General features: G+C 39.5%; 1 protein-coding gene across 1 annotated transcript; it reads left to right on the top strand.

Moving 5' to 3' along the window:
• Positions 1-1,386: 1,386 nt before the first annotated feature.
• On the top strand, positions 1,387-15,739 carry LOC308560477 (guanylate-binding protein 1-like). Its single transcript, XM_081144393.1, has 12 exons — positions 1,387-1,655; positions 4,153-4,268; positions 6,815-7,005; positions 8,117-8,244; positions 9,126-9,235; positions 9,507-9,703; positions 10,304-10,546; positions 11,635-11,915; positions 12,697-12,909; positions 13,328-13,430; positions 14,022-14,215; positions 15,322-15,739. Exons 3-12 carry the CDS (start codon positions 6,828-6,830, stop codon positions 15,433-15,435), a joined length of 1,761 nt encoding a protein of 586 aa, XP_081000519.1. The 5' UTR covers positions 1,387-1,655; positions 4,153-4,268; positions 6,815-6,827; the 3' UTR covers positions 15,436-15,739.
• The last annotated feature ends 363 nt before the right edge of the window (positions 15,740-16,102 follow it).

Raw genomic sequence — 16,102 nt, 5'->3', positions numbered from 1 at the left:
ATCAATTTTTAATCTACTAATACTAACGTGCAAATTAATTTGATCTGTGACTATCTTCTAGAATAACACAAGTATTCTAGAGACTGCAACTCCAAGTACACTGGAAAGAGAGGAAATATAACTTCATCATACTCAGCATTTCAAAAAGTCCCTGGAAAAATTTTCAAATAGCCTCACATGAAAATAAAAGGCACAAAAACTGCACAGAATTTCATTGTACTAAACAGGAAGGAGCTGTTTTCTTAGCATCTAGTCTATTCTTGGGAAACTAAGAGCTTGTTTCCACTTGCATTTTCAAAGGACGTGTGTTCAATACAAATACTTTCAAGTTGTCATTAATCGACACAAGAAATTCCTCACTTGTGAGAAAAGGAAGAGCCAGAGAATTTTAATTTATAAAAGCTCTGGTCAGACTGCCAGAGGCAGTGAGGATAAATGGGGAGACATGCAGCAGCAGCATTTCAGCCCACTTTGCAAACACAGAGCCATGGATGAACCTAATTTCACCTTCCTCTTAACACACTGACTCATCATTTCAGGAAACCTCAAATCAATCACCAGGGCCTTACGGCCCAATGAACTGCTATTAACAAACCATGAGCCCTGCCCAATGTGCATCAGTTGGTTGGGCGTCAACTCCTGCAGTGCAAGGTTGGGGGTCAACTCCAGGTCCGGACATATTCCTGGATTTTGGGCTCAATCCCCCAGTATGACACGGCTGGCATGGCTCAGTGGTTGAACATCAGCTTATGATCCAGATCAAGGTTCGATTCCCGGTCAGGGCACATGCCCAGGTTGTGGGCTGCATCCCCAGTTGGGGGCGTGTAGAAGGCAGCCGATCAATGACTCTCTCATCATTGATGTTTCTATATCTCTCTCTCTCCCTCTCCCTTCATCTCTCTGAAATCAATAAAGATATATATATCCCCCTTGGTGTGGGGCATGCAGGAAGCAGCCGATCGTTGTTTTACTCTCACACCAATGTTTCATTCTCTCTCTCCCTCTCCCTTCCTCTCTCTCCAAAAATCGATTTAAAAAACAAACAAAAATTAAAAGCATTAAATATCTTTAAACTGTATTTACTAGTGTGTAAAATGCAAATAATAATAATAGCTATATTATATGCATGTGCTGAAGAATTGAATTTAGTTAATAACACCTATAAAAAACTTAGAACCACAGCAGAGCTTATATTTAGTAGGTGTTTGGTGATTGTGACACCAGGGACCCAACACATGTGGGGTTTGGACCCACACACTGCACAGCAGAAGATAGTGGTAAACCACTGCTATGTTTTCCTGTTCTTTTTTTCCCTCTCTCTCTACTTTCATTTTAATGAACTGAATAAAATGAAATTGAATGATTTTATGCAAGTAACCACACATCAGAACAAGACATGCTGATAGCAATCAGTGACTAGAATGCAAAAGTAGGAAATAAAGCAGAATCAAATATTGGGACTGGGGGTCAGAAATGAAGCAGAAAAACAGCTCATGAAGTTCTGTGAGAAAAACAACTTGTCCAGCACAAACATGTGCTTCAACACAATCAAACAGACGACTGTCTATATGGACATCAGCAGATGGCCAATATAGAAACCAAGTAGACTACGCAACTGGAAGGAGGAGATGGAGAAGCTGTAGTCTCTCTTCCAGGTAATTTTTAAAGGCGATATATAGTGAGGCATTATGTCTGTTACTAACTCTCAAATAGTTCAGACAGAGAGAGAAAGTAATGTGAAAAAATAACATTAAGGGAATTGGGGTAAATTTCCTTTTCTATTTTTGGCCAAGTTTGTGAGGAATGGGTATTAATTCGTCTTTAAATGTTTGGTAGAAATCACCAGTAAAGTTGTTTGGGCCTAAGCTTTTCTTGGTGGTAGTTTTCAATCTCTTTACTTGTTATAAGTCTATTCAGATGAGCTATTTCTTCTTGAGACAGTTTCAGTAGTTTGTATCTTTCTAGGAATTTGTCTATTTTTTTAATCTAATTCATTGGTATACAGGTTTTTTTTTGTTTGTTTGTTTGTTTTTAATATATCTTTATTGATTTCAGAGAGAGGAAGGGAGAGGGAGAGAGAGAGATAGAAACATCAATGATGAGAGAGTCACTGATCGGCTGCAGCCCGAAACCTGGGCATGTGCCTTGACCAGGAATCGAATCCTGATCTCCTGGATCCTAGGTCAATGCTCTACCACTGAGCCACACACGGCTGGATGGTATACAGTTTTTTATAGTATTGCCTTATAATCCTTTTTATTTCTCTAATGTAAATACTAATGTCCCCTCTTTCATTCCTGATTTTAGTAATTGGAGTCTCCCTTCTTTTTTTCTTGGTCATTTTAGCTAAAAGCTTGTCAATTTGGCTGATCTTTTTAAAGAACCAGCTTTTGCTTGCACTGATTTTTTTCCTCTTTATCTTTCTATTTATTTCATTAATATCACAACATTCATTTACAGAAATCTTTTTTTCTTTCCCTTCTGCTTGCTTTGGATTTAGTTTGCTCTTATTTTGTCAGTGTCCTAAGGGGAAAGGATTTTAATTTGAGATCTGTTGTTTTCTTGATGGTGCTCCAGGGTAACCTCAGTCTGTTCTCTTTATTTATGAGTCTGTTTCTATTTTGTTTGTTAGTTTATTTTGCTCATTAGATTCCACATATAAGTGAAATCACATGGTATTTGTCTTTTTCTGACTGGTTTATCTCACTTAGCATAATACTCTCCAGGTCTGTACAGGGGAAGGGAGTTGGGGGTGGGGGAGCTGGGTGAGAAAGGGGCAGGGATTAAGCAAAAAAGAAGAAGAACCCTCACAGACCCAGGCAATAGTACGGTGATGACCAGAGGAAAAAGAGGGACTTGGGGAGGCAGAAGAGAGTAAAGGGGGGATAAATGATGATGGACAGAGACTTGACTTTGAGTGGTAAAAACACAATACAATATACAGATGATGTATTAGAGAATTGTACACTTGACACCTATGTAATTTTATTAACCAATGTCACACTAATAAATTCAATAAAAAATTAAAAAAAAAGAATATACCTCAAATTTATGCTAAAGTAATTCCAGTGAGGCAGAACTGTTACTCCTGTAACTCTATTCCTTCTTACCCCTTTTAGTGCTATTATTTTTACATATATATTACAAATTATACCTATAGGTAACAATTTCAACAATATATTTTGATAGTCATTATGTCTGTTAAAGAAGCTGAAGGAGAAAGAATAAATTTGTAGGGCTTCTTACATTAACTTTCTCACTTATAATTTCAGGTTCTCTTTATTCCTATGAGTTCAAGTTAACATCAGGTGTCATGTCTTTATTTCAATAGGCTTTGTGTCCACTTACCTCGTTTATTCTGTTATTGCTAAATATATTACATTTATGTATGTTATAGGCCCTGCGATGCAATTATATACATATTGTTGTACACAACTGAATTTTAAACCAGTTAAGAGAAGAAAGAAGAAATCTGCATTTATACTGTCCTTTATAACTACATAATTCCCTTACTGGTTCTCTTTGTTTTTCTTTATGGATTTGTAGTATCATCTGGGGTCACTTGGTTCCTGCCTAAAGACCTCCTTTTGTATTTTTTTGTAAAATCAATCTGCAAGCAATAAAGTTTCTTCCTGTCCCCACACTCTGTTTCAAATAAAATCAGTTCTTTGGGGGAAAACTTCAGAGATCTCCGTGTTTATGGACTGCTTCTCTCCCTGAACAAAAATCTCTGAGCCACTGCTCCTCTGCTGGGCTGGGGTGGTATAGCCTCTGGTCTTCTCCACTTGGCTCTCCCAGCTTGGAAACTCCACCCTACAAATGAGCCAGAGGGAGGGTAATCAGGCCTGGTGATCTCAGCCCGCTAGCATCAGGGGCTGGGTGGAGGTTTGGAGCCTCAGCCTCGAGGAATTTAACTTCTACAACTCAGTGCCGGAGGGGATGAGAAATACTGGTGGCCTGCCCTTCCCAGGGATACACCTTACCCTGCTTACTCACCAGGGGTGGAGCTTTTGTGAAATTGAACTAGCTGAGATATTTTGTGAAATCCATTTGCACAGCTTTCAGAAATTCCTTTTATGGTTGTTGCGCCATTGCCTTTTTCTCAGTGCTTTCAGTTTCACGTTACCGTAACTCCTTTGCTTCTAATGAAAGGGTATTTAGGAACTCCCGAGTGCCTCCTGCATCCTAAGGGTGATATAAAAGTCCAATCACTCAGTGGAACAGAACAGAAACCACTCCAACCTAAACTGAGGAGGAGAAAACAACAGGTAAGAGCTTGATTTTCTTATCAGAGCTGGGGCACGGTTGGCAAGGGATTTATAAGGGTCAGTGCATTTTCTAAAGAACAACCAGCCTAAAGACAGGTTGCAGCTGAGCCCAGTGCGGGACATGGGGTTAGGAGAAATCCTGGTGATATCAAGCGGCAGCGCATCCCTAAGTGTCACTACTGTGCTTGCGAGAAGTTAGGTAGCAGCAGAACGGGGCTAAACTAAGAGTTTGAAATGCCTTAGGATTCTCTTTCTTTGCCAACCTTGTCTGCGTTGGCCGCAGACACAGTTAAACTACCACTGTCTCATGCAACTTGTTCAATTCTGACCTCCCTCCAGCCGAGGCACTGAAAGGGCTGCAAATACGTTATTTTCATGAGAAAGAAAGAATAGAAAATGAGCTGCAATGTAAATAGCCGCCTGTCACTGTTGAAAACGAAGAAAGAAAAACCTGAAAGCCAGCGTAAAAGCTGAAGATTCAGGAAAACACCATACTTTTTCATCATACATGTGAACTTTGCTTCAAAGTAGATTTCTTCGCTTAGCAGTAGCGCAGGGTCTGTATGCCGGAGGGGAGGAAGGATGGGGCTGGGTGAAAAGGAGAAGGGACTGAGGAGTACAGCTCGGCAGGCACAAAACAGTCACGGATGTCAAGTACAGCTTAGGGCATACAGTCAATAATATTGTAATAATTATGCATGCTGCCAGGTGGGTACTAGACGGACCAAAGGCATCACTTCTTAAGTTGCGTAAATGTGTAACTGTTCTGGGGGGACCTGCGACAGGCGACCACCAGAGTTTGTGTTTGAATTTTGGAGCCTTTATTAGCTGCCAGCGGCTACAGTTGCAGCATCTCACCCACGTGAGAGCCGACCTGCAGCCCCGACCCTCAGTTCTTCCCTCATTTTATACCCAGTAACCACAGAGGCGCTGCAGTAAAGGGGTTTCCAAGAATTTGTCAGGCTGTCAGCTTTTGGTACAGGAAACAAGGGGGACCTTTAGCAACACAAAAGGGGCGATTTAAACACAATGTGTTACGATGAGTAATGGGGTTATGCTTGGCCTGAGCGTGACTGGTTTGTTCTTTCTATGGGAACTGGGGGGGGGCGGTAATTATTGGGCTAGCTTGTCAGGGCTTGTCCTGTACAGTGGGGATCTTGTTCTACCTTTACTGTTAGTTCCTTAGGTATATTCTTCTGCTTGGTGGCCAGAACATAACCCCTATGTGGTACATCCAAAACTAATAAAATATTGAATGTCAACTGCAATTGAAAACTAAAAAATTTAAAAAATAAACTAAACTAAAAAATAGCCCAGGTTCATGAGATCCGATTTCTTAGTGCCAGCTTCTTTCTTACCCCTTACAAGCAGAATTTGGCCCCGCTACTTTACTAAAAAGTTTTGTCCTTGAATCTACAGTGGTTCGCCGCTAAAGCCAACAGTTTCTTTTCCTGATTTCTCTACGCTTTCAAGCGGCTTTGTTCTTGCTTCCTGGAAACTGCCTCTGAGTTCCTTGGCTTGGCTGGAGCTTTAGCATCACCTGCTTCTCAGGCAGTTCTCTCTCTGTTCAGCTTTTCCTCCCCCTGCCTCCTCCCCCTTCTCCCCTCCCTCCCTCCCCCTCTCCCTTTTCCCCTCCCTCTCCCTTTCCCCATCCCATCTTCTTCCTGCTTCTCCTTCCCCTCTACCAAATGGAAAAACGGAATGAAACAGAAAGCCTAGAAGTGTACGGCTGAAAATATATTTTCTTTGAACCGTTTCCTCCCTAGCTCTCCTGATCTTTTAATCCATATTTCATAGTCTTTTGTTCCCTTACACCACACACATATATACACAAACATGGTTCTTAGCAACATTCTTTAGTTGGAGGCGTATTTATTGGGAAGCCAATGAAGTTGAAGTCATCAGGGACCCTTGCTAACGCAAGCCCATACCAAGGCTTTGGGTGGGTCCCTAGTCATATTTCATACAGCCATACGTTTTTATCAGATTTGCAAGCATAAGTTATACTGGTTCTGCTTTCGAAACAGCAGTGTAAACAGTTCTGTGAACCCTCATTTTAGCAAAATGAATACAACTGGTAGAAAAAAAGACATTTAAAATCTGTGAAAATTGTCCAAAGGGCATACATCAAAAGATGAAACATTTATTCACAGAAGTCATTATTCATAGCAGAATTAATGAATAAATGAATATCGAATTTCTTACATATAGCCAGGATGTAAAATACCCTCTCAACCCTATTCTATTTTACATTTGATGTCTGTTTTAAAAATTTTAATGAGAATATAAAAAGAAAGTTTTCCATGGTAAATTAAAGATTTTGTTTATGAAAGTGGTTAAATGTTGATGTCATTGTCAAACCAATATTTTTTTAATGGGCTATTTCTATTGCACTTCTGTAACTTTCTAAAATAATATAGATTCCCCTCATCTATTTCACTGTTGACACAAAACTTTCTGTCCATGTTGGGGAACTTTATGACTCCACCTTCTGAATGAAAAATAACCTGGTGAAATTCAAATTCATCCTATCTCCTCACTTGCAGATAAGGTGACACCATGGACATGCCAGGTCCCGTGTGCCTCATTGAGAACAATAAAGAGCGACTAGTGGTTAATCCAGAAGCTCTGAAGATCCTGTCTGCCATTACACAGCCTGTTGTGGTGGTGGCCATTGTGGGCCTCTACCGCACAGGCAAATCTTACCTGATGAACAAGCTGGCTGGGAAAACAAGAGGTAAGGGGGGCACCAGCAAAGCTTTGCCAGATCCCTCTGTCCACCCACACTCCCAGCATGAGTATGGTGTTGCAAGGAAAGTTAGAGAGAGGGAGGAATACTGAAAGCTAACTTTTAATCTACAATTATCCTCTTATCTTTACCAGGATCCGAAAGAGTTCAACTCACTGTCCCTTCCCACTTTGCCTTAATTTCCCCTTTTAAAAGCATACATTTTTATTCCTTTCCTAGAATTCTATTTAATTTTTAAAGAATTACCATATCATTTTCCACAGCAACTGTAGCATTTTATATTTCTCCCAGAAATGCACAGGATTCTAATTTCTCCACCTTCTCCCCAACATCTGTTATTTTGGTTTTTGATAGGGGTCATCCTAATGACTGTGAAATAGTATCTCACTGTGGTTTTGACTTGTATTTCCATAATTGCTAGTGATGTTAATCATCTTTTTATGTGTTTATTTGTTATTTGTATATTTTCTTTAAGGAAATGTCTGTTCAAGTTCTTTGCTTATTTTTTAACTGGGTTGTTTGTTTTCTGGGGTTGCATTGTAGGACTTCTTTATATATTCTGGATATCAATCCCTTAACTAAGAAATATTTCCCTCTGTTGATAGTATCCTTTGATCCACAAAAGTTTTAATTTTGAAGTCCAACTTATCTATTTTTCTCTTGTTGTTTATGCTTTTGGTGTCATATCCAAGAAATCATTGCCAAATCCAATATCATGAAGTTTTCCTATGTTTTCTTCTAGGAGTTTTATAGTTTTAGCTCTTACATGTAGGTCTTTGAACTATTTTGGTTAATTTTTGTAGAAGGAAAGCTTTCTGTCTTTCACCATGGAGTGTGAAGTTGGCTGAAGGTTTTTCATATACGGCCTTTATTATGTTTAGTTAGTTTCCTTCTAGTTCTAGTTTGTTGACTATTTTTACCATAAAAAGGTACTGAATGTTTTCATGTATCAGATATTCAAATTTCCGTTTCTCTGTAAAATTAATACTGGTTATGGTTTTGGTTCTCTCTCCTTACCTTGATTAAGTTAAATTTATCTCAATTTCCAGACACATCTGCTGTTAAAATCCCACTCCCTCTATCTCCTCTCCCCCTGCAGGCTTCTCTCTGGGCTCCACAGTACAGTCTCACACCAAGGGAATCTGGATGTGGTGTGTGCCTCATCCCAAGAAACCAAAACACATCCTAGTTCTCCTTGACACTGAAGGCCTGGGAGATGTAGAGAAGGCAAGTACTGAAGATTCAATTTGGGGATTCAATCTGCTCATTTCTGGATATTCGCTACACTAATTTTAATTCAAATAAGAGCTTGCGCTCAACCATAATGTTTTTTTCATTTTTGTTCATGTGCTACGAGACCAAGTTTTGCAATCAGGGGTCAGGAAAATATTCATAAGGCAGAATCCTAGAAGAGCATAGAGATCAGTAGATAGTATTCTAATTATTAACAATAGGCTATAAGTTAAGCCAGTTAATCCAGATGCATAAAGGTAGTACAAACAAAGTCAGTCTTGAGTCTTATCCTGCAGACAACTTCAGGTAAGGATTAATGTTCAGAAGTACTAAACTGTTGTTTAAATTTAAACTCTGTCATTAACACAGTGGCTTTAGCAAATTACTTCACCTCTTTTAACCTCAGCTTTCTAATCTGTAAAACTGATTTAACAACCTGTATTTGCCTCATAGTATTGTTTTGAATATTTAATAAGAATGGAAAATGTTATGTGCAGAATAATTGCTCCATAAAATAGCTATAAGTATTATTACTCTTATATAAGTCAATTTTCTGTAAAAACATAGAGAAAATTAAAATTATATCTAAGGCTTTAGAACACCCACCAACCCTGACTATTTGTTTTGCAATGATCTGCAAATGATCATAAGAGGACCTAGTGAGAATCACTGTAAACCAAAAATACTAATCGGGAAACTATTCAAAGTCCAAGTCCTACTAACAGTCATTTTTATTTGGATTTGGTTTCCTCCTGTAAGTCATTACTCTAAAAAAAAAAAATTCTGATTAAATGAGCATCCTTTTACTACTGCTGATCTGGAAAGTGCCATGAGAATAAATCATAATCCTGGCTCAAATGTGTTCTGATTTCCAGGGTGACAACAAAAATGACTCCTGGATCTTCGCCCTGGCAATACTGCTGAGCAGCACCTTTGTGTACAATAGCATGGGGACCATAAACCAGCAGGCCATGGATCAACTGCAGTATCCTCTTTGTAGTCCAGAACATCATCAAAATCAGAGGGGAGACCTGTACTTAAAAACCAGCTGCCTAAATGCGAATCCTGGTTAATCATGCACAAAAACAGAATGTATAAAAAATAATTCAAGGGCAGGAGAAAGATCCTATGTACCTACTGAAGAATTGACACTCGGGTTAGAAACAAAGGCAAAGCAAAGGTTGGGAATACGTGGGACTAACATGGGACGAAGGGCACTGTTCTTTTACACCAGTTTTCCTTAGTTTGCTACTCAGCTATGTGACAGAGCTGACAGATCGAATAAGGGCAAAATCTTCACCTGATGCAGATAATGTTGAGGATTCAGCTGACTTTGTGAGCTTCTTTCCAGATTTTGTGTGGACACTGAGGGATTTCTCCCTAGTGTTGGAAGTGGATGGACAATCCATCTCACCAGACGAGTACCTGCAGAATTCACTCAAACTTAAGCATGGTAAAGCAGACTTAGAATTGATTATTGGGAATCACAAGACACTAGAAACCATCATTTTTTATTTTTCTATTTAGCTTTCTTATATGTATAGTTTTCTACTTCATCTCAGCTGGCTAGTTCTAAAAATTAATGCTTGTTTAATATGTGAATTAATAGATTTGATTTTGAATTGTCTTCTTCCGTGTTCTAAGACCAAGTTTCTTTTTCTTTCTCCTTTCCCTGTGCTATAATCAGATTGATTTTCTCTCCTTGCTTAGAGTTTGTGATGCTGTAATTAGCCCAAAGAACATGGAGTCGGATGGGCATTTATTTAAAGAAAATAAAGTATGAACAGTGCACTAGTCCAGGGGTTGGCAAACCATGGTCCACAGGCAAATGATGGCCCAAGCAGCCTGCCAGCTGTCTTATAAATAGGTTTTATTGGACTAATGCTATGTAGATTGCCTATGGCTGCTTTCACGTTATACTAGCAGAACTGAATAATTGGGAAAAGAGACCACCTGACCCTCAAAGCCTAATCTATTTACCGTTTGGCCCTTTACAGAAAGTTTCCAAGCTCCTATATTAAGCAGTCTTTTTTAAAAAAAAATCTTTCTCCAGGTACCACTGATAAAGATAAAAACTTTAACCTGCCCCGACTCTGCATCCGGAAGTTCTTCCCGAACAAGAAATGCTTTATCTTTGACCGGCCCACTCACCGGAAGAAGCTAAGCGAACTGGAGACCATGCACGACGATGAGCTGGACTCCGAATTTGTGCAACAAGCTGCAGACTTCTGCTCCTACATCTTTAGCAGTTCCAAAGTCAAAACTCTTTCAGGGGGCATCCAGGTCAACGGGCCCCGTGAGTCCTCTTCTTGGTCTTTATCTTCACTGTCAAGACTAAAAGAAAGTGGAACGTCCACCTAGTGTCAGCTTTGAAAAATGCAAATCTAGTGCAATTCCTGTGGTACATTCTACGTGACACAACATTTCTAATAGGTTTTATTAGTCAGAGTTCTTGGGTGAGCAAAGATAGGAAAGGACAAAGAAAAAAGCTCTATCACTGAAATTTGCCCAATTAAACTGGACCTGTCCTATTCCATATGGTAGCTATTAGAAATTGTAGTTATCTAAACTTAAGTGTAGATTAATTAAAATGAAAGAAAATTAGAATTTCTGATTACACAGCTGTATTTCAAGGGCCCATACCTACACATGACTAGTGACTGCAATACTGGACAGCACATAGAGCACAAGACCAACGTCACAGAAAGATCTCTTGGACAGTGTTCTGTTAGAATAAATAAAATGGAGGACTCCTTTTTTAAATTTATTTTTATTTTTTAATTTTTTAAATCCTCACCCAAGGATATATTTTTCCATTGATTTTAGAGAGAGGAAGAAAGAGAGAGAGAGAGGAACATTGATCAGTTGCTTCCCACACTCGCCCCACAGGGGCTTGAACCCGAAACCTAGGTATGTGTCCTGATGGGGATTTGAGCCCACAACCTTTTAGTACATGGGATGCCGCTCCAGCCAACTGAGCCACCCAGCCAGGGTAGAGGACTCCTTTTTAACAAATATCGATTTTACAAATGCTTACCAAGGACCAGAACTGATGATAGAGTCATAAATGAGAGATTTACATTTCCTGTCCTAATGGTGCTTGGGAGTAAAGTACATGCACTCAATAAACATAGGTCTATGGTATACAGAACAGAGGTCCTCACCCTTTGCTATGTATCCATATCCCTCAAGGGTCTTGCCAGAGGAAGATCTAATTCAGTTGATTGGGGGCAGAGGCTGAGAGTCTGCATTTCTAGAAGGTGATGCTGAGGACATAGATGCTGTGAGCCAAATGAGTGGTGAAAGACATCATCAGATTTACAGAGAATAGACTGCTTCCTCACCCCACCTACAATAAACTTATCTTTTGTTCTCTATTTGTAGGCCTGGAGAGCCTGGTGCTGACCTATGTCAATGCCATCAGCAGTGGGGATCTGCCCTGCATGGAGAATGCAGTCCTGGCCTTGGCCCAGATAGAGAACTCGGCTGCAGTGCAAAAGGCCATTGACCACTATGACCAGCAGATGGGTGAGAAGGTGCAGCTGCCCACAGAAACCCTCCAGGAGCTGCTGGACCTGCACAGGGCCAGTGAGAAAGAGGCCATCGAAGTCTTCATGAAAAATTCCTTTAAGGATGTAGACCAATTATTTCAAAAGGACTTAGGGGTAATTTTTCTCTCACATTCACATGGATTAGGGTCTCATAAAGCAAAGTCCTAGAAAATGAAATGGGTGTTTATTATGGGAGAAGGAATTCTTACTAGACTTTAAAATGATTTTTAAAAACACTATTTGTTATTATTATAAGAAGAAGCAATTTATTATGATTGACCTAAAGTTTTGAAACATTTTTCTTTCTTGCATAAACTAATACTCTTTCTTATAATTTAGTTAAATGCATATAAGTAACAATCAGAGCTTCTAATCAAGTTACATGTTTGCTGTTATCAGACTGATTGACAATTATAGCCAAAAGCAAAGAAATATGTAGTCTTAGTTATCTTGAGCAGGCTTAAATTGAGCCACATTCATTCCATATGCGATCATTGGTACAATTTGAAAAGCAGAAGTTTATTTCTGAAGGTGTTTTTGTAAAACTAGAAACCCTAGTGCTGACCTATGTCAATGCCATCAGCAGTGGGGATCTGCCCTGCATGGAGAACACAGTCCTCGCCTTGGCCCAGATGGAGAATGCAGCTGCAGTGTAAAAGGCCATGGCCCACTATGACTGGCAGACGGGTAGAGAATGCTAATGTAAAGGTAGCAATCTCTGCCATGAGAAAGGGACTTCAGTAGAAAGACAGGATCAGGAGGATGTGGTCCTGCTGAGGTGCCTATAAGTTTTTATCGGGGTCACAGACTATCTTTTGAGAAGCCTTTCCAAAAATCTTGAGCTCAAGCTAACATTTTCTCTCTACTCTTTTTACTTCTTATTTTCACATGAAAGGCCCAGCTAGAGAAAAGGCTAGAAGACTTCTGTAAACAGAATAAGAAAGCATCATCGGATCGCTGCTCGGCTTTACTTAAAGATATTTTCAGTTCTTTAGAAGAAGATATAAAGCAGGGGGTTTATTCTAAACCAGGAGGATACCGTCTCTTCATCCAGGTTATGAAAGAGCTGAAGGAAAAGTACTATCAGGAACCCAGAAAGGGAATACAGGTAACCAACATTTATCTGTCTGTCTGTATGTCTGTTGCTCCCCTCAACGCCACGCCTCCCTTCCTCCATTCACCCTCCACCTCCTTTCCTTGGATCTGCTCTCTCTACAGTGGCTTCATTCCCCAGCAAGCTCACCCCATACGGGACTACAGCACCAACATGTCCAAAAGTATGAGCCCTCACTCAGAGAACAGAGACTCTCCATCTATAAGCATATCAATTTCATACAGAGGATTCTGCTTTGTAGGGTGCCATGCTTGGCCAACCTGGAGCATGTGCCCAATGAGTGACAGGGACTTTGACCAGCAGACACACCAGGGCCAAGAGAAGCAATTCCTAGAGGAAAATATGGCGGGCAGATAGGAATAAGCGCTCATGGCTATTTCCTGTCACTAATGCTATTTTCTCTGGGTCCTAGAGTGAAGAAGTTCTTCAGACATACTTGAAGTCCAAGGAGTCTGTGACTGATGCAATTCTACAGACAGACCAGACTCTCAAGGAAAAGGAAAAGGAGATCGAAGGTGAGGAGCGAGTCTAGAGACTAGATAGCCTCAACAGCTTTTAAAAGTTTAAATAGCCCTGGCGGGTTTGGTCAGTGGTTAGAGCATCAGCCTACAGACTGAAGGGTCTTGGGTTCAGTTCCAGTGAAGGGCACATACCTTGGTTGCAGGCTTGATCCCTGCCCTGATGGCCACCAGTTGATGTGTCTCTCTCACATCGATGTTTCCCTCTCTCTCCCCCCTTCCACTCTCTCTGAAAAGCAATGGGAAAAGTATCCTCAGGTGAAGATTGAAAACCAAAAGAACCCTGGTGAAGTGAGACTGAATTTAATTCCAGTGTGTTGTTCTGTGCATCATCTACAGAAATAATTATCAAAATAAGAGGTTCATTTCGGCATGTAATAGCTTTATTAAAAAAAAAAGTTTAAATAACTTGGCTGGGTGAACCTGGGGTCCCGTAATAAGAGCAAGATGCGCAAAGATGACTCTTACTAGCTGAAGTCAGTTCTCAGTAAGGCAGCGCAGTCAGCAGCAACGACAGGTAAGTTTACAACTCGGAAAAAGCAACGTGGTCATCCACGTGAATTTTTCTTCTTCCTTTCCCCCTGACAGTGCAACGTGTGAAAACTGAATCTGCAGAGGCTGCAGCAAAAATGTTGCAGGAAATACAGAAGGAGAATCAGCAGGTGATGGAGGAGAAAGAAAAGAGTTATCAGGAACATGTGAGACAACTGACTGAGAAGATGGAGAAAGAGAGGGCCCAGTTAATTGCAGAGCAAGAGAGGACTCTCGCTCTTAAACTTAAGGTATTTAATTGCATCACCTTGAGGTTTCTCCTTTTCTGTTTTCTCTCCACTCTCCCTGACCTGTTAGTGTGTCTGTTAGAACATGAAGCCCAGAAGGACCTTTCTCGCCCACTTATACTGTCTGTCTGCCTGACCTGACGCCTGCCTATGTCCGGTTATAAAAAATTTTATTTGCATTTATATCACATCCAGTCCTTTATCAGTATATTCTTCAATCAATGGCAGCTATCATCTGCTAGGGATTATAAAATGTCTTATCTGTATCTCTTGTTTAATATTATATGAAGAACTGCTGTCTCCCTAAGACTTAGGAGAAGAAACAGAGGTTCAGAAAATATTAACTTTTATAGGGTAACACAGCTTGGTAATATATCTGAACCACCTTCACCACTTAGGGGAATCCATAATCACTGTTTTTCTGTCACACTTGGTATGATGAGTTCCTCGAGAACCTTTATGAGCAGAAAGACTCCTTAGCTCTCACATCTCTGTTAGTCTGCCACTCCTGGTTGTTTTCTATGCCCTACTCCCAGTTTCTGTAGTGAGTTATGTGCAGAAATCCAGTATGGTCGATTTGGGGCCTTGATTTCCAATATTATTTTCTGCTACCCTTGCCACCAAGCTATGGAGGCTTAAATCAAATTCCCTGCCCTAAGAATCAGACACCTCCTTTGATTTTGAGAATTTTTTACTTCTGTTATGTGTGTGTATATAAAAGAGTCTCTGTGTGTATGTGTGTGTGTGTGTGTGTGTATATAAGAGAGTCTATAATGCACAGATAAGATTTGAAAACAAACCTATGATTAAGATTACCCAAAAAGGTTGTATAGAATTAATGGGATAAAAGATCAAGACTTGTAATTTAAGTTCATCAATATATCAGAAGGTATAAGCCAAAATCTTTCTTAGCTAAAGGAGGTTCAAGAAAAGTAATCATGGAGCTAGGATGCCCAAGAGAGAGCATAATGAAAATTAACAGTAGAGAAAATTTCAAGAAGAAATTAAATACTAAAAAAACAATAAAAATCTATGCATGTGGAAACTAGAAGTTAGAGATTTGCTTACTGCTGTACTTTATTCACTCTTTTTTATTTGTCCCTTTTTAGGAACAGGCCCAGTTACTAAAGGAAGGATTCCAAGGTCAGAACCAACAACTTCAGAGAGAAATAGAAGATCTCAGGAATAGGATGAAAAACAAGAAAACCTGTATCTTAAGCTAAAGACCTAAGGAAAAGAACTTTTCTGGACACCCTTTACCCAAGGCATAACTCAAGCAGTTTTAGAATTTGGAAAAATGTCACTCCACTTGAGAAAAAGTGACCTTCCTTAAGCTGATAAGAAGAATCTACAAAAAACCCTCCCCTAACAAACTTAATGATGAAAAGTTAATTCTTTTTCTCTAACTCAGGAACAAAGCAAGGATGTCTAGTCTCTCCACTCCTATTAAACATTGTAATGAAAGGCTTTGTACAATAAGGCAAAAAATAAAACAAATAAATAAAAGGCATATAGATCAGAAAGGATAAAACAAAACTGTCTTTATTCTCATATACTATGATTATCCATATAACAAAAATCCCAGGGAATCTACAAAAAACAACAACAACAAAACACACAGGAAAAAAACGCTTGGAACAAATAAATGAGATTAATAAGGTTATAAGATTCAAGGTCAATACACATAAATCAATTTTCAACTGTATTTTTATACAAAACTGTATTTTTATACAAAAGCAATGAATAATTGGAAACCAAAGTTTAAAAAACAATACCACTTATGATAGCTGTTTTTTTAAAATGATATACTTAGGAAGAAATCTAATGAAACATGCACAGGACCTCTATGCTGAAAACCATTCTAAGTCCAAGAGATTATGGGATCGATCA

This window comes from Miniopterus schreibersii (assembly GCF_964146895.1).
Source record: "Miniopterus schreibersii genome assembly, chromosome: 8".
Classification (NCBI taxonomy): Eukaryota; Metazoa; Chordata; class Mammalia; order Chiroptera; family Miniopteridae; genus Miniopterus; species Miniopterus schreibersii.
This window is presented reverse-complemented; position numbering and strand designations above follow the sequence as displayed.